Source organism: Mauremys mutica, chromosome 4 (genome assembly GCF_020497125.1).
Source record: "Mauremys mutica isolate MM-2020 ecotype Southern chromosome 4, ASM2049712v1, whole genome shotgun sequence".
In the NCBI taxonomy this organism is placed as follows: Eukaryota; Metazoa; Chordata; order Testudines; family Geoemydidae; genus Mauremys; species Mauremys mutica.
The window spans coordinates 64,016,308-64,033,182 of NC_059075.1; the positions used below are offsets into that span (position 1 = coordinate 64,016,308).

Here is a 16,875-nt window from a genome sequence, read left to right on the forward strand (position 1 = left end):
TGGAAAAGTAATAGTTATAGGGAATTTATGTATTTAGAACTTTTACCTGACACATCACAAGATCCCTTCATGTAAATTATTATGGCTAAAATCTGGGAAACAGAACAATGAGCTAATGAAAAATGGTTTAATCACAATATGCCATTAGTTATTGAAAGAGAGACAATTATTTTTTTCCTTTAAGTTACAACGAGCATCTGGTTGGCTTGACTCCAGAAACAGACAGTTTATGGACAGCGCCAAACAGATAACACAAGAATGAAGAGTGGGAAGCCCCTCCAACATGGAGATACAAAGTATTGATTTATGCCTGTGTTTAGTGATTCTAAATAGATAATATTGCCATGCTATCTTCTACAGGATCTTGCTTTTTAATTCAACTTTAAATGGCTTTTATTTTACTGCAGTTTATGTTTTTTGTAGCGGACAGATGGCTAAACCACTGGATCAGCAGTCTAGAGTTTGTCTCTGCACAGACTGCCGAGTACTATTACAAACATAGTAAAGCTGATCACAGCCACACCACAGAAGTGTGGTGCTGGACTCCTTGGGGTAGTCTCCAGAATTCGTAGACTAAAGCTACATTATATAAGGTGCAGTACTGGCAATGCAACAAGCACACACAGTTTAATTTTACATGCACCAAGCAAGATGGAAACGCCCCCACACAATTCACTCCTTCTGCCCCTCTTTTAAAGATTGGATTAGTGGAAACATTATTCCTCTGAAAGCACTCTCCAATAAATCTCAGGGTCTGGCACAGTGCAGGTTTCTGCTGCACCACTTAATGCTTGCTGAGCCTCTTGCTATGGATTAGTAGAGGCCTGGCACCACTTCGCCCTCCGAAAAATATGCTACAGACCTTGGCCATTTTAAGTTCTAAGCCAGGGCTAGGAACCCAGACACACAGTAAGGAGGAGGAGAGGTTGTACATAATTCCAGCTAGACTGTTGTAATTTCAAGACACAAACCATTTCAGACATCACATCAACCCTCATATACCTATTGTACCACATGACTGGAAATATTAACAGCTTCTCTTACTTGGTTCTTTCCTAGCAACACACCTCCAGGTGTATTCCCAGTGCCAGTAAATGACAGTTTGGGACTTCTGATGTGTGCATATGGAAGGCAGGTGAATGTGGGAAGCTACACTCATCTAATCAGTAGAGCCTACAACCTTTGGAAAAAGATATTTCTGTTCCTGAATATTCTACAACAGTCACCACATAGGGTGTTTTTCTTTTTTTTAAAAAGGTAAAACCTGTGAAATGAGAATTATTTTGTTTCAGTGCATCAGTCATGTGTCTGAACCCTTAGAGAAGGCTCTGTAATACTCTCCCTTTTCCTTTGTCAAAACATCATCCATAGTCATCGGGATTTAATTAAAAGCTAGGACTCAGAGAAGATGCCAGTTGAATCCAAAGAAGATTTGATTGGTTTCCTGGCTCCTGGCAATCTCCTCTATGATGCAGTGTTGCTGCCATAGAAGATGGAGTTTCCGGTAACGTTCATGACATAAATGCAGGGGGTTGCCTCTTCTTCATGGGAGAAATAATGAGAACATTCATTAGGCACGTTACAACATTACATATCCCCATCTTTGGGCCTTTTCTTTTCTTCTCTCTTTCCTGGTTGACTCTATAACAATGTCAAGTGCAAATAAGTCTAGGCAAAGTGTCTATTAACAGTCCCAGATTAACTACCCATGTTAATAACCATGGAAAATACTGAATGACAGTGTGATTGGTAACCATTTTTCACCACCGGGCTATCAGAAGTGGGGCTGCTCAGAACTATGCAGGAATTGCATGCAGTATAAGGGGAACAACAAAGAAAGGGGGAAAAATTAAGACTCCTAGCAAGTAAAAAGTTAAACATGCACTTACTTCAAGCCTGGGTCTGTTTCTCCATATTCATCGAGATAGGGAGCAGGATATAAGCAGCCTCTGGTTTTACCTTCTATCAGGACTACTTTGCACTCCCTGATTCTGAAGGCAAAAATAATCACATTTAAAATATTATTAACCATATCATTTTGCAGGTACTATTTATAAGCAACCTCAAAGAAAGCTTAAACTTTGACGGGTCTACGCACAAAGTTGCACTGGCTTAACTAGAAGTGTTGCTCTAAACAGATTTAGTTAAACTAGTGTAACCCCCTGGGAGAACACTCCTATATTGGTTTAAACCTGGCTTATATTGGTTTAGTTGACATCTGTAAATTAGCTGAAAGTTAAACTGATATAATCCAGATCTAAACCAACATAAAGGAGCATGCACTCAGGGGGTTGCAAGAGTTTAAATTTAAAAAATCTTTTTGAGCTAAACTGGTTCAATTTTTGTGTTCAGATAAGCCCTTACAGACTTTCACAAAAAGCAATAAATATGTAAGTGATTATATTGTATTAGATACCCATGACACAAGGGGCCTTACCATCAGTAAGAATAAAATGGTTACTAACCTGTTCTGTAACTGTTCAAGATGTGCTGCACATGTCCATTCCACTTTTGGGTGTTGGTGTGCCCACTGCACAGCCATCACAAAAGTATTCCTCAGTGGTACCTGTTGGGCAGCTCAAGCTCCCCCTGCTGTAGTGCACCATTGCATGCAGGTATAAAGAGCAGAGCTGCCCCTAGCTAGGGGCTAGGCCTTTCCCTCTGTGACTACATGGAACCTCCTCTATGGCTCCCAAGCGAAGGAGCTATTGTACTTCCTCGATAAGGAGTTTCTTGTGAGAGTGGTCCCTGAAGGACGGGGAGGGAAGGTGGGAGGAGGGGCAGAAACAAACTGGAGAGTATATTCCACTTCCACAGTGCTCAGGACCCTATGGTCTGAAGTAACTCAGGCCCAAGCACAGTGCAAGTGGGACAGACGGTTTGCAAGGGTGAGGTAGTTAGGATCTGAAGAGATGGCAACTGGTATGTCAAACTCAAGTGACCATCAAAATGATTGCACTTCCTGGCTATCTTGAAGGTCCTGGAGCTGGAGCCCTAAGTTCCCTGTAAGCTGCATGTCCGCACAGCAACCTATTTAGCACCACACAGGCACTTAGGGAACCCGCCCAGGGACCTGCTGCAGCTGGGGAAGAGGCGTCCCTCCCCTGGCCCTAACTCATCCTGCGGCCCTGACCTGCTGTGGCCAGAGCGGCCCCAGGCACGGCCCTCCCCTCCCCTGGCCTGGGCCTGGGGGAGGGGCACCTATCCTGCAGCCCCAGACCTCCTGCAGCGGGGACAGGTGACTCTCCCCCCCCAGCCCAGGTGCTGCTGGGGGGAGTCCTCTCTCTCCGCATAGCCCCAGAGCACCCTACTGCACCCCAAACCCTCATCCCCAGCCCCACCCCAGAGCCTGCACTCCCAGCTGGATCCCTCAACCCCTGCACCCAACCTTCTGCCCCAGCCTTGAGCCCCTCATCCCCAGCGCCACCCCAGAGCCCACACCCCCAGCCGGAGCCCTCACACCCCCGCACCCCAACCCTCTGTCCCAGCCCTGAGCCCCCTCCCACAAGAGCTCCTCGGCCCCACCCCACCATATGATTTTTGTTATGTGCACCAATATGAGGGTGATGTGTCACACATCACCTCCATATTGGTGCACATAACAAAATTAATTCCACACATGGGTGGGAAAAATTAGAGGGAACACTGCTGGAGCTGAAGCAACAGGATGGGGAGGCCTATGCATATAACCCCGGACCACTTTTTTTGACAGGTCCTGTTGAGAAGGAGAAATAGAATATCTGTATGTCTGCTGGAGCCAATAGTGCTTCCTGACCAGGGCAGGTGTGTATAGATCTATGGACTTCAAGGGGCTCTAAAGTCTTTAAGTTCATGGAGCTTGCTGATGGTCTGAGATAAGAGAACGACCTTCAAATGGCAAGCCCTGGATAATATTCTGGACTTCATAGGGAAGACCAAAAGACTGCAAACAGGAAGATCTACGCTTGGCAACTGCAGAAGTAATGGCTTCTGTTTGCTGCATTCAGTCCCACCTGCAGTGACATTCTTGCGACTAGTCTGCCTTCACTGACCAGGGGAGAGAATTCCTGGCTACTGTTCTCCAGGAGAAATTCTCTGAACTTCTCCATGGAGCCCCACAAATTAAAATTATACACCCCAACAGGCCCGATGGTTAGAAGTATGCAGTTGCAGCCCCCATCAAATAAATCTTTCTGCTGAATAAGCCTTGCCTCTTAGCATCTTCTGACTTGTGCATGGCAGCCTGGTGCTCCTGTCATGCCCTCTCATTAGTTGCTGTGATGACTGATGAGCCCAGAGGTGGGTGAGTCTAAAGGTACTCAAAACGTTGGGCGACTACATTGTACTTTCTTTCTGCCCTTTTAGAGGTGGGAGCCAAAGAGGATGGAGTCTGCCATAAAGCCTTTATAGGCTCTAGTATAGCCTCGTTGATTAGGGACGTGAGGACTCCTTAACCCCTCGACCTGTACACTTAAGTCTTCAGCCACTTTCTTTAACAACTCTTGATAAACTTTTCACCTCCTCCTCCTGAGGATTTTATTTATCCCAGATAAAACAACCTCATCTGGAGAGGAAGCCAAGACTGAAAGGGGTAGAATCTCTTCTAATGGCTGTTGCTCTGGTTCTGGAACCTCTTCTTGGTATACCTCTACCCTGATATAACACTGTCCTCAGGAGCCAAAAAATCTTACTGCATTATAGGTGAAACCACGTTATATCGAACTTGCTTTGATCCACCGGAGTGTGCAGCCCTGCCCTCCCCACAGCGCTGCTTTACCGCGTTATATCTAAATTCATGTTATATCAGGTCGCGTTATATCAGGGTAGAGGTGTACTTCATACTAGGCCTGTTACTGGACTCTGGGGACGGAGCCTCTCGGTGTGCAGATTCTGCCCTTCTAGATGAGGATCTCAAGTACACATGGCGTGGGGAAGATCTGAAAGTTGGGAGAAACCTCCAACTGTTCCAAAACAACCACTGGTACAGGACAAGGCCCCATTGTCCTGGCCACATTCTCATGGCAAGTCCCACTCAGAGGTCATGGTGGTAGGTCGGAAGAGAGGATCTTTGAGGGGCCCGGAGGGTCTTGCTTTGGGGATGCGAGACATCAAATCCCACCTCTAAGCCAGACAACAAAGATTCCCCTTCTTCTGACAATGGCAAGGCTGATCCAGTCGGTGCTGGTGACCAGTTCTAAGACACTGGCGATGGATGAAGCGACACCATCATTGCATGCTTCTCCTTGGAGGGTACCAAGGGCCCATCTATCCAGAAAGCAGGCAACTGGGGTACTGGAGGTTAAATCGCTGGCAGACGGGGCAGCAATGCAGAGGGATTGGACTCCTATGAGGAAGGAGACAGTCACCGAGAGGCAGAGCAGATTTCTTGCTGCTGCAAGTGCTTCCAGGGTAGTTGACATGGAGGTGATCTCCTGTTGCAGTGCCCAAGAAGTTGACAGTGCCGCTTCTTCTGGCAGGCTTGACAATGCTCCTTGCGGTGCTGGAGTCAACTCTGTCAACTTAGGCACCAATTTGGGGGAGGAGTGTTTAGGTTTCAGGTGTACTCTACTCGACTCCTCCTCGCCCCTCTCACCAGACTTAGAAGGTGGACACCTTCTCCTGGTTGGGGTTTTTCTGGAAGTTTGTATTTCTTCCTCAGTGTGGGCAAGGTAGAATGGTGCTGGGATTCCTCTAAAGCTGGAGGCGCTTTTCTCAATAAAGCTGGAGCACTCAGCACTGAAGCAGACTGGGACAGCTCTGACAAGAGGCCTGAGCGCTGCCTCCATCAGCAAGAATTTCGGCCTAGCCTCCCTATCCTTCTTTGTCCTAGGCTTGAAATCCCCTCGCAAGTCCATTATGTGCGCCTCCCCAAGCACTTCAGGCAGCTATTATGCGGCTCGATCACTGGCATAGTCCTTGAGCATGAAGTGCACAGCCTGAAGCTCCATGATTGGGGCATACTCCAGTACCACAAACAGAAGACCCCACAAATGAGGAAATCAAGTTTGAAAAGAAGTCTAACTATCATAACTATGCTGAAGACTGGACTAACAATACACACATGCAAAATATTCACAAAGGCCGAGAAAGAGAACTGTTCTGGTGTTGTAGAGTTCCAACGACTGGTAGCAAGATGGAACTGAGTGGGGCTAGGGGCAGCTCTGCCCTATACACCTCTGCATAATGGTGTGCAGCAGAAGGCTGAGCTTGAGCTGCCCAATGGGTATCACTGATGGAATAAGTTTCTGACAGCCATGTGCTGCGCACACTGACACCCAAGAGCGGAATGGACATGTGAAATCACTTGAAGAATCATCAGCTATTACATTTCTTTATTTTGTGGACTGCAGTATTCTGTTATCTGGGTATGGTCAGTCAACTGCCTCTTCACTTGGCTACTAGACCATTTTTGACATTTCATAGTGACACCCCCCCCCCCATGCTAATCTTCACTAACTGGGAGGATACCACTTATACAGAGACTGTGCTAAGTGCTAGCCATGTTTATTAAAACTGTGAAACTTTAGTTAATTACTGCAGTCTTTTAAAAAAATAAATACTGCTCTCCTTCCTTTTCTGTGTCTATGTGTGAGCAAACTCACTCCTGATGGGTAGTGCAAGGAGGTAAAAGCTCAGATGCCAGTTAAATCTGTTTTGAAACTTCCAGGAAATAATTTCCTACTCCTCCAGATGCTCTTGGAGTTCTGTTATTTCTCCCCCTTAAGAGCGCCGCACTACAGCAAACCTCTCAGAGGAGGTGTGCATGTTGCTCCCTCCAAAACCACTCGATCCCATGCCTCAAGCCCACTGAACAAGTTGGTCCCACCCCAATGTCAATTCAGCCATTTTTAAGCTACAGAGAACAAAATAGACAAACAGACAAAATAGACAAAAATCAGATTTAGCCCCTTCACAGTACTCAACAATGTAGAAAAAGCTGCATTTTTAAAAGTGTAAGTAATTTGTCCATCACATACACTAACAACTTGGCACTAAACATGCATAAAAGGCTAGGATTTTCTAACAAGCCTAAAGGAGTAGGGCACCTAATACTTTGAAAATGAAAGCCAAATGCAAGATCCTGCAGCACAGACTTGTTATTTTACCTGAAAAGTAGTTACTGTTAATATAACTTATTGGTTTTGTGGTGTTCTGTAAACACATGACAAAGGGTGCACTGGACATCTTCAGACTATAGCACTGCCCACTGACCAACATTTCAGTTTTACTGCAGGGTGATTTAACCTTTTGGTGGCTTAGAGCTGTGGTTCTCGTACTCCTGGAGGTACACAGAGGCCTTCCAGGGGGTATATCAACTCATCTAGACATTTCCCTGGTTTCATAACAGGCTACATAAAAAGCACTAGCAAAGTCAGTACAAATTAAAATTTCATACAGACAGTGACTAGTTTATAGTGCTCTATATACTATACACTGAAATGTAAGTACAATATTTATATTCCAATTGATTTATAATTATATGGTAAAAAGAAGCAAGCAATTTTTCAGTAATAGTGCGCTGTGACACTTTCGTATTTTTTTGTCTGATTTTGTAAGCAAGCAGTTTTAAAGTGAGGTGAAACTTGCAGGTACGCAAGACAAATCAGACGCCTGAAAGAGATACAGTAGTCAGGTTGAGAAACAGTGTATGTCAAAATGCTGGCTCTTTCTCCCCAGTCCCAAAGCATATGAGGTTTTTTGCCCTTTTGTGTCATCTGGCCTTCTTAAGTTATTTTCCTCTCCAAAAAATTACCTACTGGCCAGTTACCTACTTGAGGAACATACACACTCCAGCTCCACACTGGAGAGCATGAGAGGTACAGGCTCCCAGCTTCTCCCCATTCACCAACTCCTGGCAGCAGGTATTCTGGGAGCATAGCATGGTGCCACAGAACAAACACAACGTTGGGTACTTTTGTTCATCGTCAAAAGACCGTGGGCACCTGTAAAGAGAAAGGTGGTAATTATTAAGTGCAGTATGGAACCAAAATAGTTATTGCAAATACATTGAAAAGTTTTTTGTTTTTTAAAATAAATAGGATCAGGTATGCTGTTTTGATCAGAAGGCCTTTGTCAGAAAAGAGGCATCGTCAATCACAATGCTTCCTCATAAGCTATCTGGTAAAATTCGTTCTCATTTTTCTCATAGTGCTTCTCTCTAGTATAGATCAGCTTGGGAGGGGGGAAAATTGGTATAAATCCAGTGAAAGCTTTTCTAAAGTAACTGTCAATTTTGTGATCACATGGGACATTATTTTTCCCAACATTACATCTACCAAGTGATGTTGCAGGGGTTCTCAAGCTAAGGTCTTGCAAAGCATTGCTCCAAGTCCAGGCCTGCTCACATCATAGGAAATGAAGAAGAGAATTACTAACTGCTAACACAACTAAAACTACATTTAATATTTTCCTATTAATTTTCCCATGTAATCAATGGCTGTAGTTGCCATTGGGATCTTATTCAATTGCAAATGGCAAATAAGGTCACCCATGCAATTGTGAATGGAAGGGAATGGTTGGCAACAATCTTTCTGTTAAGATGTGGATCGCACTATAAACATTGAGAAACTCCTGCTGTATTTAATGGAAACAAACAAAAGGAGAAAGCTGCATCAGCATATAGGCTCCAACAGGACCCAAAGACTGCTAAAATGCATATTAAATCAGCATGGAGTGAGAAAACCTCCTCCTCTCCATGAATAATGTACCTCTCTCCAGTAAATCATTAATGCAGATACCCAATTCAAGAAATGTGCCTCATTAAAACTAAAAACTGAGAAAATGCAGGATTAGGAACTCAATCAAGTCAAAAGTGGAAGTAAATTCAGCTAAATTCTAGCCCATTTATACAAACAACAAAACTGACACACAGGCACAGTACTAGGATGCCAAAGAGGGTAAGGTGATGTCGGTTAGGAGCAGCACTGGCAGGGTGACATAGCATAACTTGCTCGGAGTCTGACTCCTCACTATTCACAGTGGTTCATTTGTGAGCATTAAGTTCACTACAGTTAAAATACAAAACAAACTTCCATGAGCAAAATTCTCTTTAGAAAGAATTAAAAAGCACATTGGACTATATCCATGTTTCCATGCTTTTCCACAGGAAGAATAACTAAAGTGAAATGATATATTTTCACTCTGTCTTCTCTGCTACCAACACTTCATCTGTGGGAAAGGTTCAGTATTCCTATTCAAAGCCGGTGGCAAGCCTCTGGCCCTGGAGTGAGCAATGGTGAAAACAACTGTCAGCTATATCAAACCTACATTTGTTTACTGAAGTGTGTCAGTGCTTTAAGCTGTAATATTTTATATGTGGTCATGATGTGAAAAGTAAGTAGCATCATACTTAAAATGGACTGCTGGTTATTGACGGTTAGGAACAAAACAGTATGTTCACTTCACATTTTGCAATACCCTTCCCAGACAACAGTTCTTCCTGGATTGATGAGGTGGCAGCATTTGATTTCCATCCCAGAATTGTTTCTGTAACAGTGTAACCCGTGTGACACGTGGCAAAACTAACTGCAAGAATACGAAAAGGAGAAAACACTGACAAGACGACAGATCAAACTGCTACTTTTTACCTAAACTGAGAGGCTTGATTCAGGAGGCAGCTGTAGTCTTCTGGAAGCTCTATCAAATTATTTCTTTTCCTTGGATATCTAGTAAACAAGTGGAAGAAGAAATACTGTAAAAAATATTAATGAAGGATACAGACACACAAGATCACAGCAAACAGAATGGACACATACTGCCAATAATTCACCACTCTAGTAAACTTCCTGTCCTCTCTTTCAAACTCCCAGGGCCCAGAATCATGTCACAACCTCTAACCAACAAAATAAGAGGTACAAGACAAACCACACAGCAAACGTTTCCACAGTAAATGTACAACCAAGGTAAGAAAACTAAGTTTGCATGGAATGGGCATATATTTTACAACCCAATGAAGGTTATCTCATGTTACCAATTGTTACATTAGCCCACCCCAGAAAAAAGCTGATGTCTGGCTGGAGTGGTAAAATGTTTGATGTTCTGAGAGAATAGTAATTGTTTAGGCTTGATAAAGGAATCCTGTAAAGTCATTGAAGAGGCGGGTGTGTTTATGGCAAAGGTGCAAGAGGAAGCAAGGAATCCCTAACTGCAAGACTTGCCCTCCTTTAACTACCCAGAGCCCAGCTCCTTCAGCTGTTACAGATCAAAAACAAAGCCCAGAAAAAAATAAAACTAACCTTACTGAAATGTTTTTCCCTTTCAGGAAACTTAGTACAGCAGGGTCAGCACACCACCTATTTCAGACAAATATTGACAGATTACATTGTATGAACACTATATATAATTAATAGGCATAACTACACAGATCTAAAAAGAAGTAGTGAAAAATCTTGAAAGTTTATGCAAGAGAGAAATCTGTTTTTAGAAACACAAATTATAAAGATTTCACCAGAATGAAACACACTTAAAAGATGTTCGCACCATCTGCAAATACTGATTCTCTCAGAATGTGAAAGTGGACTATCACACACTGCTTCCCTTGGAATATCTATTGATGAAGGTTGTATATTAAAATAGCCTACATTTTAAATGTAGTATTTATTGCTTCTAGTGATTGCTTTTCAAACACTTTTTTAAAATGCACCATTGAAAAATGTTTACTGTATTTATGTTTATAATGGCAAAACATATCCATTTACACAGTGTAGTAAGCTATTGTACCGCCAAGCTGCTGATCACAGGAATGAAATGACTGCTTTGGTATTCTTGCTGAGACAGTTATTTTATATTACTTCTACGAAGCAGAAGAGAGAGGGACCTCCAGCAACTGGTCATTTTAGCTGATGTGTATCAGTGGCATTTCTCAAAAACAACTGATTTTATAAACACAAACACACACAGGCAATAGCGTTATTACGACATAAAAGATCTGGTCTCACATTTGGAATCCCTCTCCTTTGAGTACTATTATGGGGATAATGTGTTCAGCCTCAGCTGGAAGGAATGTCTTGTATTACATCACGCACGCACACACTTTTCCTTATAAGCAACCACTTAATGGACTTAAAAACCCAGTTGCTTACGGGAGGTTGTTCTTCAAATAAATGAAGCAAAATTATATTCAGTATATCTGGGGATAATCTGAGGCAGTATTGAGACAGAAGGTTGGAGTCAATAGGCTCAAAATATCTCCTTGGTTGAAGTATGCTGGACAACACAGAGGCCTCATGATGACAGAGGGCAAGAGAGAAAAAGAGAAGCAGAGAATTTCTCCAGGAACCAAGAAAGCCAATTACTATAACAGAATATATTAACTTTAATATTACACGCAGTGTACTCAGCTGAATGTGGACATTCTTCAAGACAGTGATGTGAAAGTTTAAGTAGTTTTTCTTAGTTTTAACCAATCTTTCCTTTACAGATAGATTTTTACATCCATATTGTTGGGGTAATACCCTACTTTTAACTAGTAGGTCAACTACGGCACCTAATCAGACTCGGTTTTCGAAATCAAGCAGGTATAGCCCAAAGCTAGAACTGGCAGGTTATACTTAATGTCATACTAAGAACCCTGCTTTCAGATACCATCACAGTTGGTGCCTGTCCTGGGGGCAGAGAGGGCTGACAAGACGGACCAATGAGCAAGGAATTGTGTAACACAAAAGCAACACTCCAGGATAACTTCCTTCATGAATGCTGATCGCAATCCCCTCTATATGCACCAATTCCAAATGCGTCATTTATTCTGGTTTAATACAGCCATGATAAATTATTCTAAGATATTCAAACTGCTTAGTCAGAAGGGACTATCATAGTCATCTAGTCTAACCTCCTGCACAACGCAGGCCACGGAACTTCACCCACCCACTCCTGTAATAGACCCATAACCTCTGGCTGAGCTACTGAAGTCCTCACATCCTGATTTAAAGACTTCAAGTTACAGAAAATCCATCATTTACACTTGTTTAAAACCTGCAAGCGACCTGTGCCCCATGCTTCAGAGGAAGGTAAACCGCCCCACAGAGTCTCTGTTAATCTGACCCAGGGGAAGTCCTTCCTGACCCCCAATATAGCTTAGCTGGACTATGAGCATTTTGCCAAGACCTACCAGCCAGACACCTGGGAAAGAATTCTCTGAAGTAAATCAGAGCCTTCCCCTCTAGAGTCCCATCACCGGCTGTTGGGGTTATTTGCTACTAGCAGTCCTATCTCATAGAACTGGAAGGGACCCTGAAAGATCGAGTCCAGCCCCCTGCCTTCACTAGCAGGACCGAGTACTGATTTTGCCCCAGATCCCTAAGTGGCCTCCTCAAGGACTGAATTCACAACCCTGGGTTTAGCAGGCCAGTGCTCAAACCACTGAGCTATCCCTTCTCCCCAACATCTTCAGTCTCACTTCTTTTTTCCTTGTTTTCTTTTTATTTAGATGACTACAGAACTTTTTACTATTGGTTTTAATTTCCTTTGCAACATTTAACTGTGCCTGGCTTTTGGCAGTTCTCATTTTTTCCCTACATTTCCTGACCTCCAAGAGGCAGCCTTCCTTGCTGATCCATCCCAACTTCCTTTCCTTGTAGGCTTTCTACTTTCTCTTAAGAACCTGTTTGAGATGCTTTCTCATTGCATTTGGTCTGCACTCCTTCCCTACAAATTTCTTCCCCTTGCTTGGGATGCAGGCTTCAGATATTTTAAGTCAAAGTTGAAGAAACTAATTCCAAGCCTCCTCCACATTCAGATTCTTTAGTTCTTCCGTCCAATCCACTTCCCTAACCAATTCCCTTAATATTTAAAGTTTTCCCTTTTGAAATCAAGGTTCCTAGATGCAGATCTATTTTTGTTTATCCTTCCATTGAGTTTAAATTGAATTAACTCATGATCACTCAAACCAAGGTTGTCCCCTATAGCCAGTTCTTCTATGAGATCCTCACTACTCACCAAAACCAAATCTAAAGTGGCATCACCTCTCGTAGATTTGGTGACTTTTTAGTGAAGAAATCTGTCAACTACAACATCCAGGAAAATCTGGGCCCTACTATGACTAGTAGCACTTATCCTTTCCATAACCACACAATTCCCAGTAGTATTTATTGCAATAAAATTTTAAGAAGGTCTCTATCTATATCCAAATTGGATACTGGGGGGTCTGTAACATACCCATGCACTACCACAGGAGAGTCTCTGGTAGCTTTTTTCCCCAAAGTGATTTTGACCCAACTAGACTCTGTGTTATCCATTATATCACTTCTAATTTCTTTATGGTCTACCTCATCATTAATACACAATGCTATTGCACTACCTTTATTTTTATTTCTGTCTTTTCTGAACAGCACATACCCTTCGATATCTGTAATTCAGTCATGACTACTACTGCACCGGGTTTCTCTTATCTCTATAATATCTGGTTTCACTTCCTGCACCAGTAGTTCTAGTTCCTCCATTTTGTTACCGAGGCTTCTCGCATTGGCGTACAAACACCTTAGTTGTTTCTGCTTAGTTTTGCCCAGATTCCTCACCCAATTAGGTACAGTCATTCTACTGCTAATATCGCCTACCTGACTGTTAGAATCATTGGTATTGGCACTATCTTTCCTCTTAATGTCCATTCTTATACCCATGGCTGTATTCTCTCTCTCTCAATTTTCTTTCCGGTCAATATTAGAATCAGGTGTGGAGATTACATGACCATCTCCCCCGAATTCCAAACTCTGTAAGTTGTTCATCAAGCCAATTCTTTTGCAACTGCAATATGGTATTGGTCAGAGCGTAACCAATTATTCACTAATTTCATCTGAAATTCCCTTACAACCATCACAAAATGGAAGGATGGTTTCATTCGCTCCCCCAACTCCATCAAGTACCTTTGGAGCAAGGGGCTTACAGTGCCCCAATATTCCTCGAAAAGCAGGAACAGATTGGTGGGTAGAGATAGATAACTACAGAGTGCCTTGAACTCTCCTTCCTCGGAAACTGCAAAAGAAGGAGGAAGTATTAGAAATACATCAAACAGTTTCAGCCAGTCCATTTTCCTAAAGTTCTGAACAGGGCACACAATCAGCAGCAGACATAATGGAAAACCAGAATTCTTCTGATTCCATTTGCAACTTATTCATATGACCATCTTAAAGATTTAGGGCAACTTTTCACCTAGTATAACTAGATGTAGCACCACTGACTTTAAATGGAGCTATGCCAATTTACACTAGTTGAGGATCTGAGGATTATTGTAGAATATACAGTTTATTGTACATACATTACAGAAGGAGGATTCTGCTATTTGAGTATGAAAAGAAGAAGCTACTTACCTTGTACAGTAATGATGACTCTCAGAGTTATGTCCCCATGGGTGCTCCACTATAGGTATGTTTGCTTACCTGTAGTGCTGTTGATCAGAAAACTTTGATAGTAGTGTCCACACATGCGCTCTCTCCTTATGCTGCGCCATGAGGCTAGTCAGCACACATGGGCTAATTCTCCTCTGTTCCTTCTCTACCGCAGAGACATAGACAAGAACTCAGAAGAAGAGGGGAGGAGGGTGGGTTGTGGAGCACCTATAGAGAGACATCTTGAAGAACCATTGTTACTGCACAAGATGAGTAACAACTTTTTATTCTTCGAGTAGTGTCCCTATGGGTGCTCCACTGGAGGTAACTCCCAAGCAGTATCCCTTCCGAAGGACTGGGGCTTCAGAGTTGGGTCAATTATAGATAAAAGACGGTTACTCACCTGTAGTAACTGTTGTTCTTCGAGATGTGTTGCTCCTATCCATTCCAGTTAGGTGTGCGCGCCGCGCGTGCACGGCATCTCGGAACTTTTTTACCCTAGCAACTCCGGCGGGCCGGCTGGGCGCCCCCTGGAGTGGCGCCGCTATGGCGCTGAATATATACCCCAGCCGGCCCGTCCGCTCCTCAGTTCCTTCTTGCCGGCTACTCCGACAGTGGGGAAGGAGGGCGGGTCTGGAATGGATAGGAGCAACACATCTCGAAGAACAACAGTTACTACAGGTGAGTAACCGTCTTTTCTTCTTCGAGTGATTGCTCCTATCCATTCCAGTTAGGTGATTCCCAAGCCTTACCTAGGCGGTGGGGTCGGAGTGAGACGTGGCGGAGTGTAATACCGCGGAGCCGAAGGCTGCGTCGTCTCGAGACTGTTGCACCAACGCGTAGTGGGAGGCGAAGGTGTGGACCGAAGACCAGGTGGCCGCTCGGCAGATGTCCAGGATCGGAACATGGGCCAGGAAGGCAGCCGACGAGGCATGCGCCCTCGTCGAGTGGGCAGTGAGTCGGCACGGGGGGACGCGAGCAAGCTCGTAGCAGGTCCGAATGCATGCTGTAACCCATGAGGAAATCCGCTGGGAGGATATCGGCTCGCCTTTCATGTGGTCAGCCACCGCTACGAACAGCTGGGGCGAACGCTGGAAGGGCTTAGTCCGCTCGATGTAGAAAGCGAGCGCCCTGCGGACGTCGAGGGTATGCAGCTGCTGCTCCCGAGGCGAGGCGTGCGGCTTCGGGAAGAACACCGGGAGGAAGATCTCCTGGTTGAGATGGAACGCTGACACTACCTTCGGGAGGAAGGCCGGATGAGGGCGAAGCTGCACCTTGTCCCCATGGAAGACGGTGTATGGTGGGCTAACCGTCAGGGCGCGGAGCTCAGAAACTCGTCTTGCTGATGTAATGGCGACAAGGAAGGCCGTCTTCCAGGAGAGGTAGAGCAAGGAGCACGTGGCCAAAGGCTCGAAGGGGGGACCCATCAGCTTGGCCAGCACAAGGTTCAAATCCCAGGTCGGGGTAGGACACCGCACCGGCGGGTACAAGCGGTCCAGGCCTTTGAGAAAGCGGGAAACCATCTGGTTCGAGAAGATGGACCGACCTTCTACGGATGGACGAAAAGCGGACACTGCCGCCAGGTGAACTCTCAAGGAGGAGACCGCAAGACCTTGCTCCTTAAGGTACCAGAGGTAGTCCAGGATGGTAGGGACCGGGACTACAAACGGATTGAGACCTCGTTGATCACACCAGAGTGCGAATCTCTTCCATTTCGCTAGGTAAGTGGAGCGAGTGGAAGGCTTCCGGCTCTCAAGTAGGACCTGCTGGACTGCTGCAGAACAGCCCCTCTCCGCATGGGTCAACCACTCAGGTACCAAGCTGTGAGATGGAGGGACTGCAGGTTCGGATGGCGGAGTCTGCCGAAGTCCTGAGTGATGAGGTCCGGCCACAACGGAAGGGGGATGGGTTCCCGAACGGAGAGCTCGAGCAGCAGGGTGAACCAGTGCTGCCTCGGCCAGGCCGGCGCTACGAGTATGACGGTGGCCCTGTCCCTCCGAAGCTTCAGGAGCACTCGGTGCACGAGCGGGAACGGAGGGAAGGCGTAGAGGAGGCGATCCGTCCAGGGGTAAAGGAAGGCGTCCGACAAGGAGCCTGGCGAGCGACCCTGGTATGAGCAAAACAGGTGGCACTTCCTGTTCTCCCTGGAGGCGAATAGGTCTACTTGGGGAAATCCCCACCTCTGGAAGATTGTGTGGACGACATCTGGACGGAGGGACCACTCGTGGGAGAGGAACGACCTGCTGAGATGGTCGGCCAGCGTGTTCTGCACTCCCGGAAGAAAGGACGCTTCCAGGTGAATGGAGTGGGTCACGCAGAAGTCCCACAGGAGCATCGCCTCCTTGCAGAGGAGGGAGGATCGGGCTCCGCCCTGTTTGTTCACGTAGAACATTGCTGTTGTATTGTCCGTGAACACTGTTACACAGCAGCCTTGCAGGCGAGCGCAGAAGGTGCGACAGGCCAGACGGATCGCTCGCAGCTCGCGGACATTGATGTGCAGGGCGAGCTCCTGGGGCGACCACAGACTTTGGGTGTGAAGATCGCCCAGGTGAGCTCCCCAACCGAGCGCTGAGGCATC

General features: G+C 45.1%; 1 protein-coding gene across 1 annotated transcript in view; it reads right to left on the reverse strand.

Moving 5' to 3' along the window:
* Nucleotides 1–1,252: 1,252 nt before the first annotated feature.
* UBR1 (ubiquitin protein ligase E3 component n-recognin 1) overlaps nucleotides 1,253–16,875 on the reverse strand; it is a 143,246-nt gene continuing 127,623 nt past the window's right edge. Inside the window, exons 42-47 of the mRNA XM_045015211.1 lie at nucleotides 13,836–13,944; nucleotides 10,215–10,271; nucleotides 9,567–9,644; nucleotides 7,752–7,922; nucleotides 1,890–1,991; nucleotides 1,253–1,541 (exon numbers count right to left, since the gene is read on the reverse strand). Coding sequence (XP_044871146.1) covers nucleotides 1,400–1,541; nucleotides 1,890–1,991; nucleotides 7,752–7,922; nucleotides 9,567–9,644; nucleotides 10,215–10,271; nucleotides 13,836–13,944 — 659 coding nt within the window. The 3' untranslated portion in view covers nucleotides 1,253–1,399. The remainder of the gene's footprint in view (nucleotides 1,542–1,889; nucleotides 1,992–7,751; nucleotides 7,923–9,566; nucleotides 9,645–10,214; nucleotides 10,272–13,835; nucleotides 13,945–16,875) is intronic.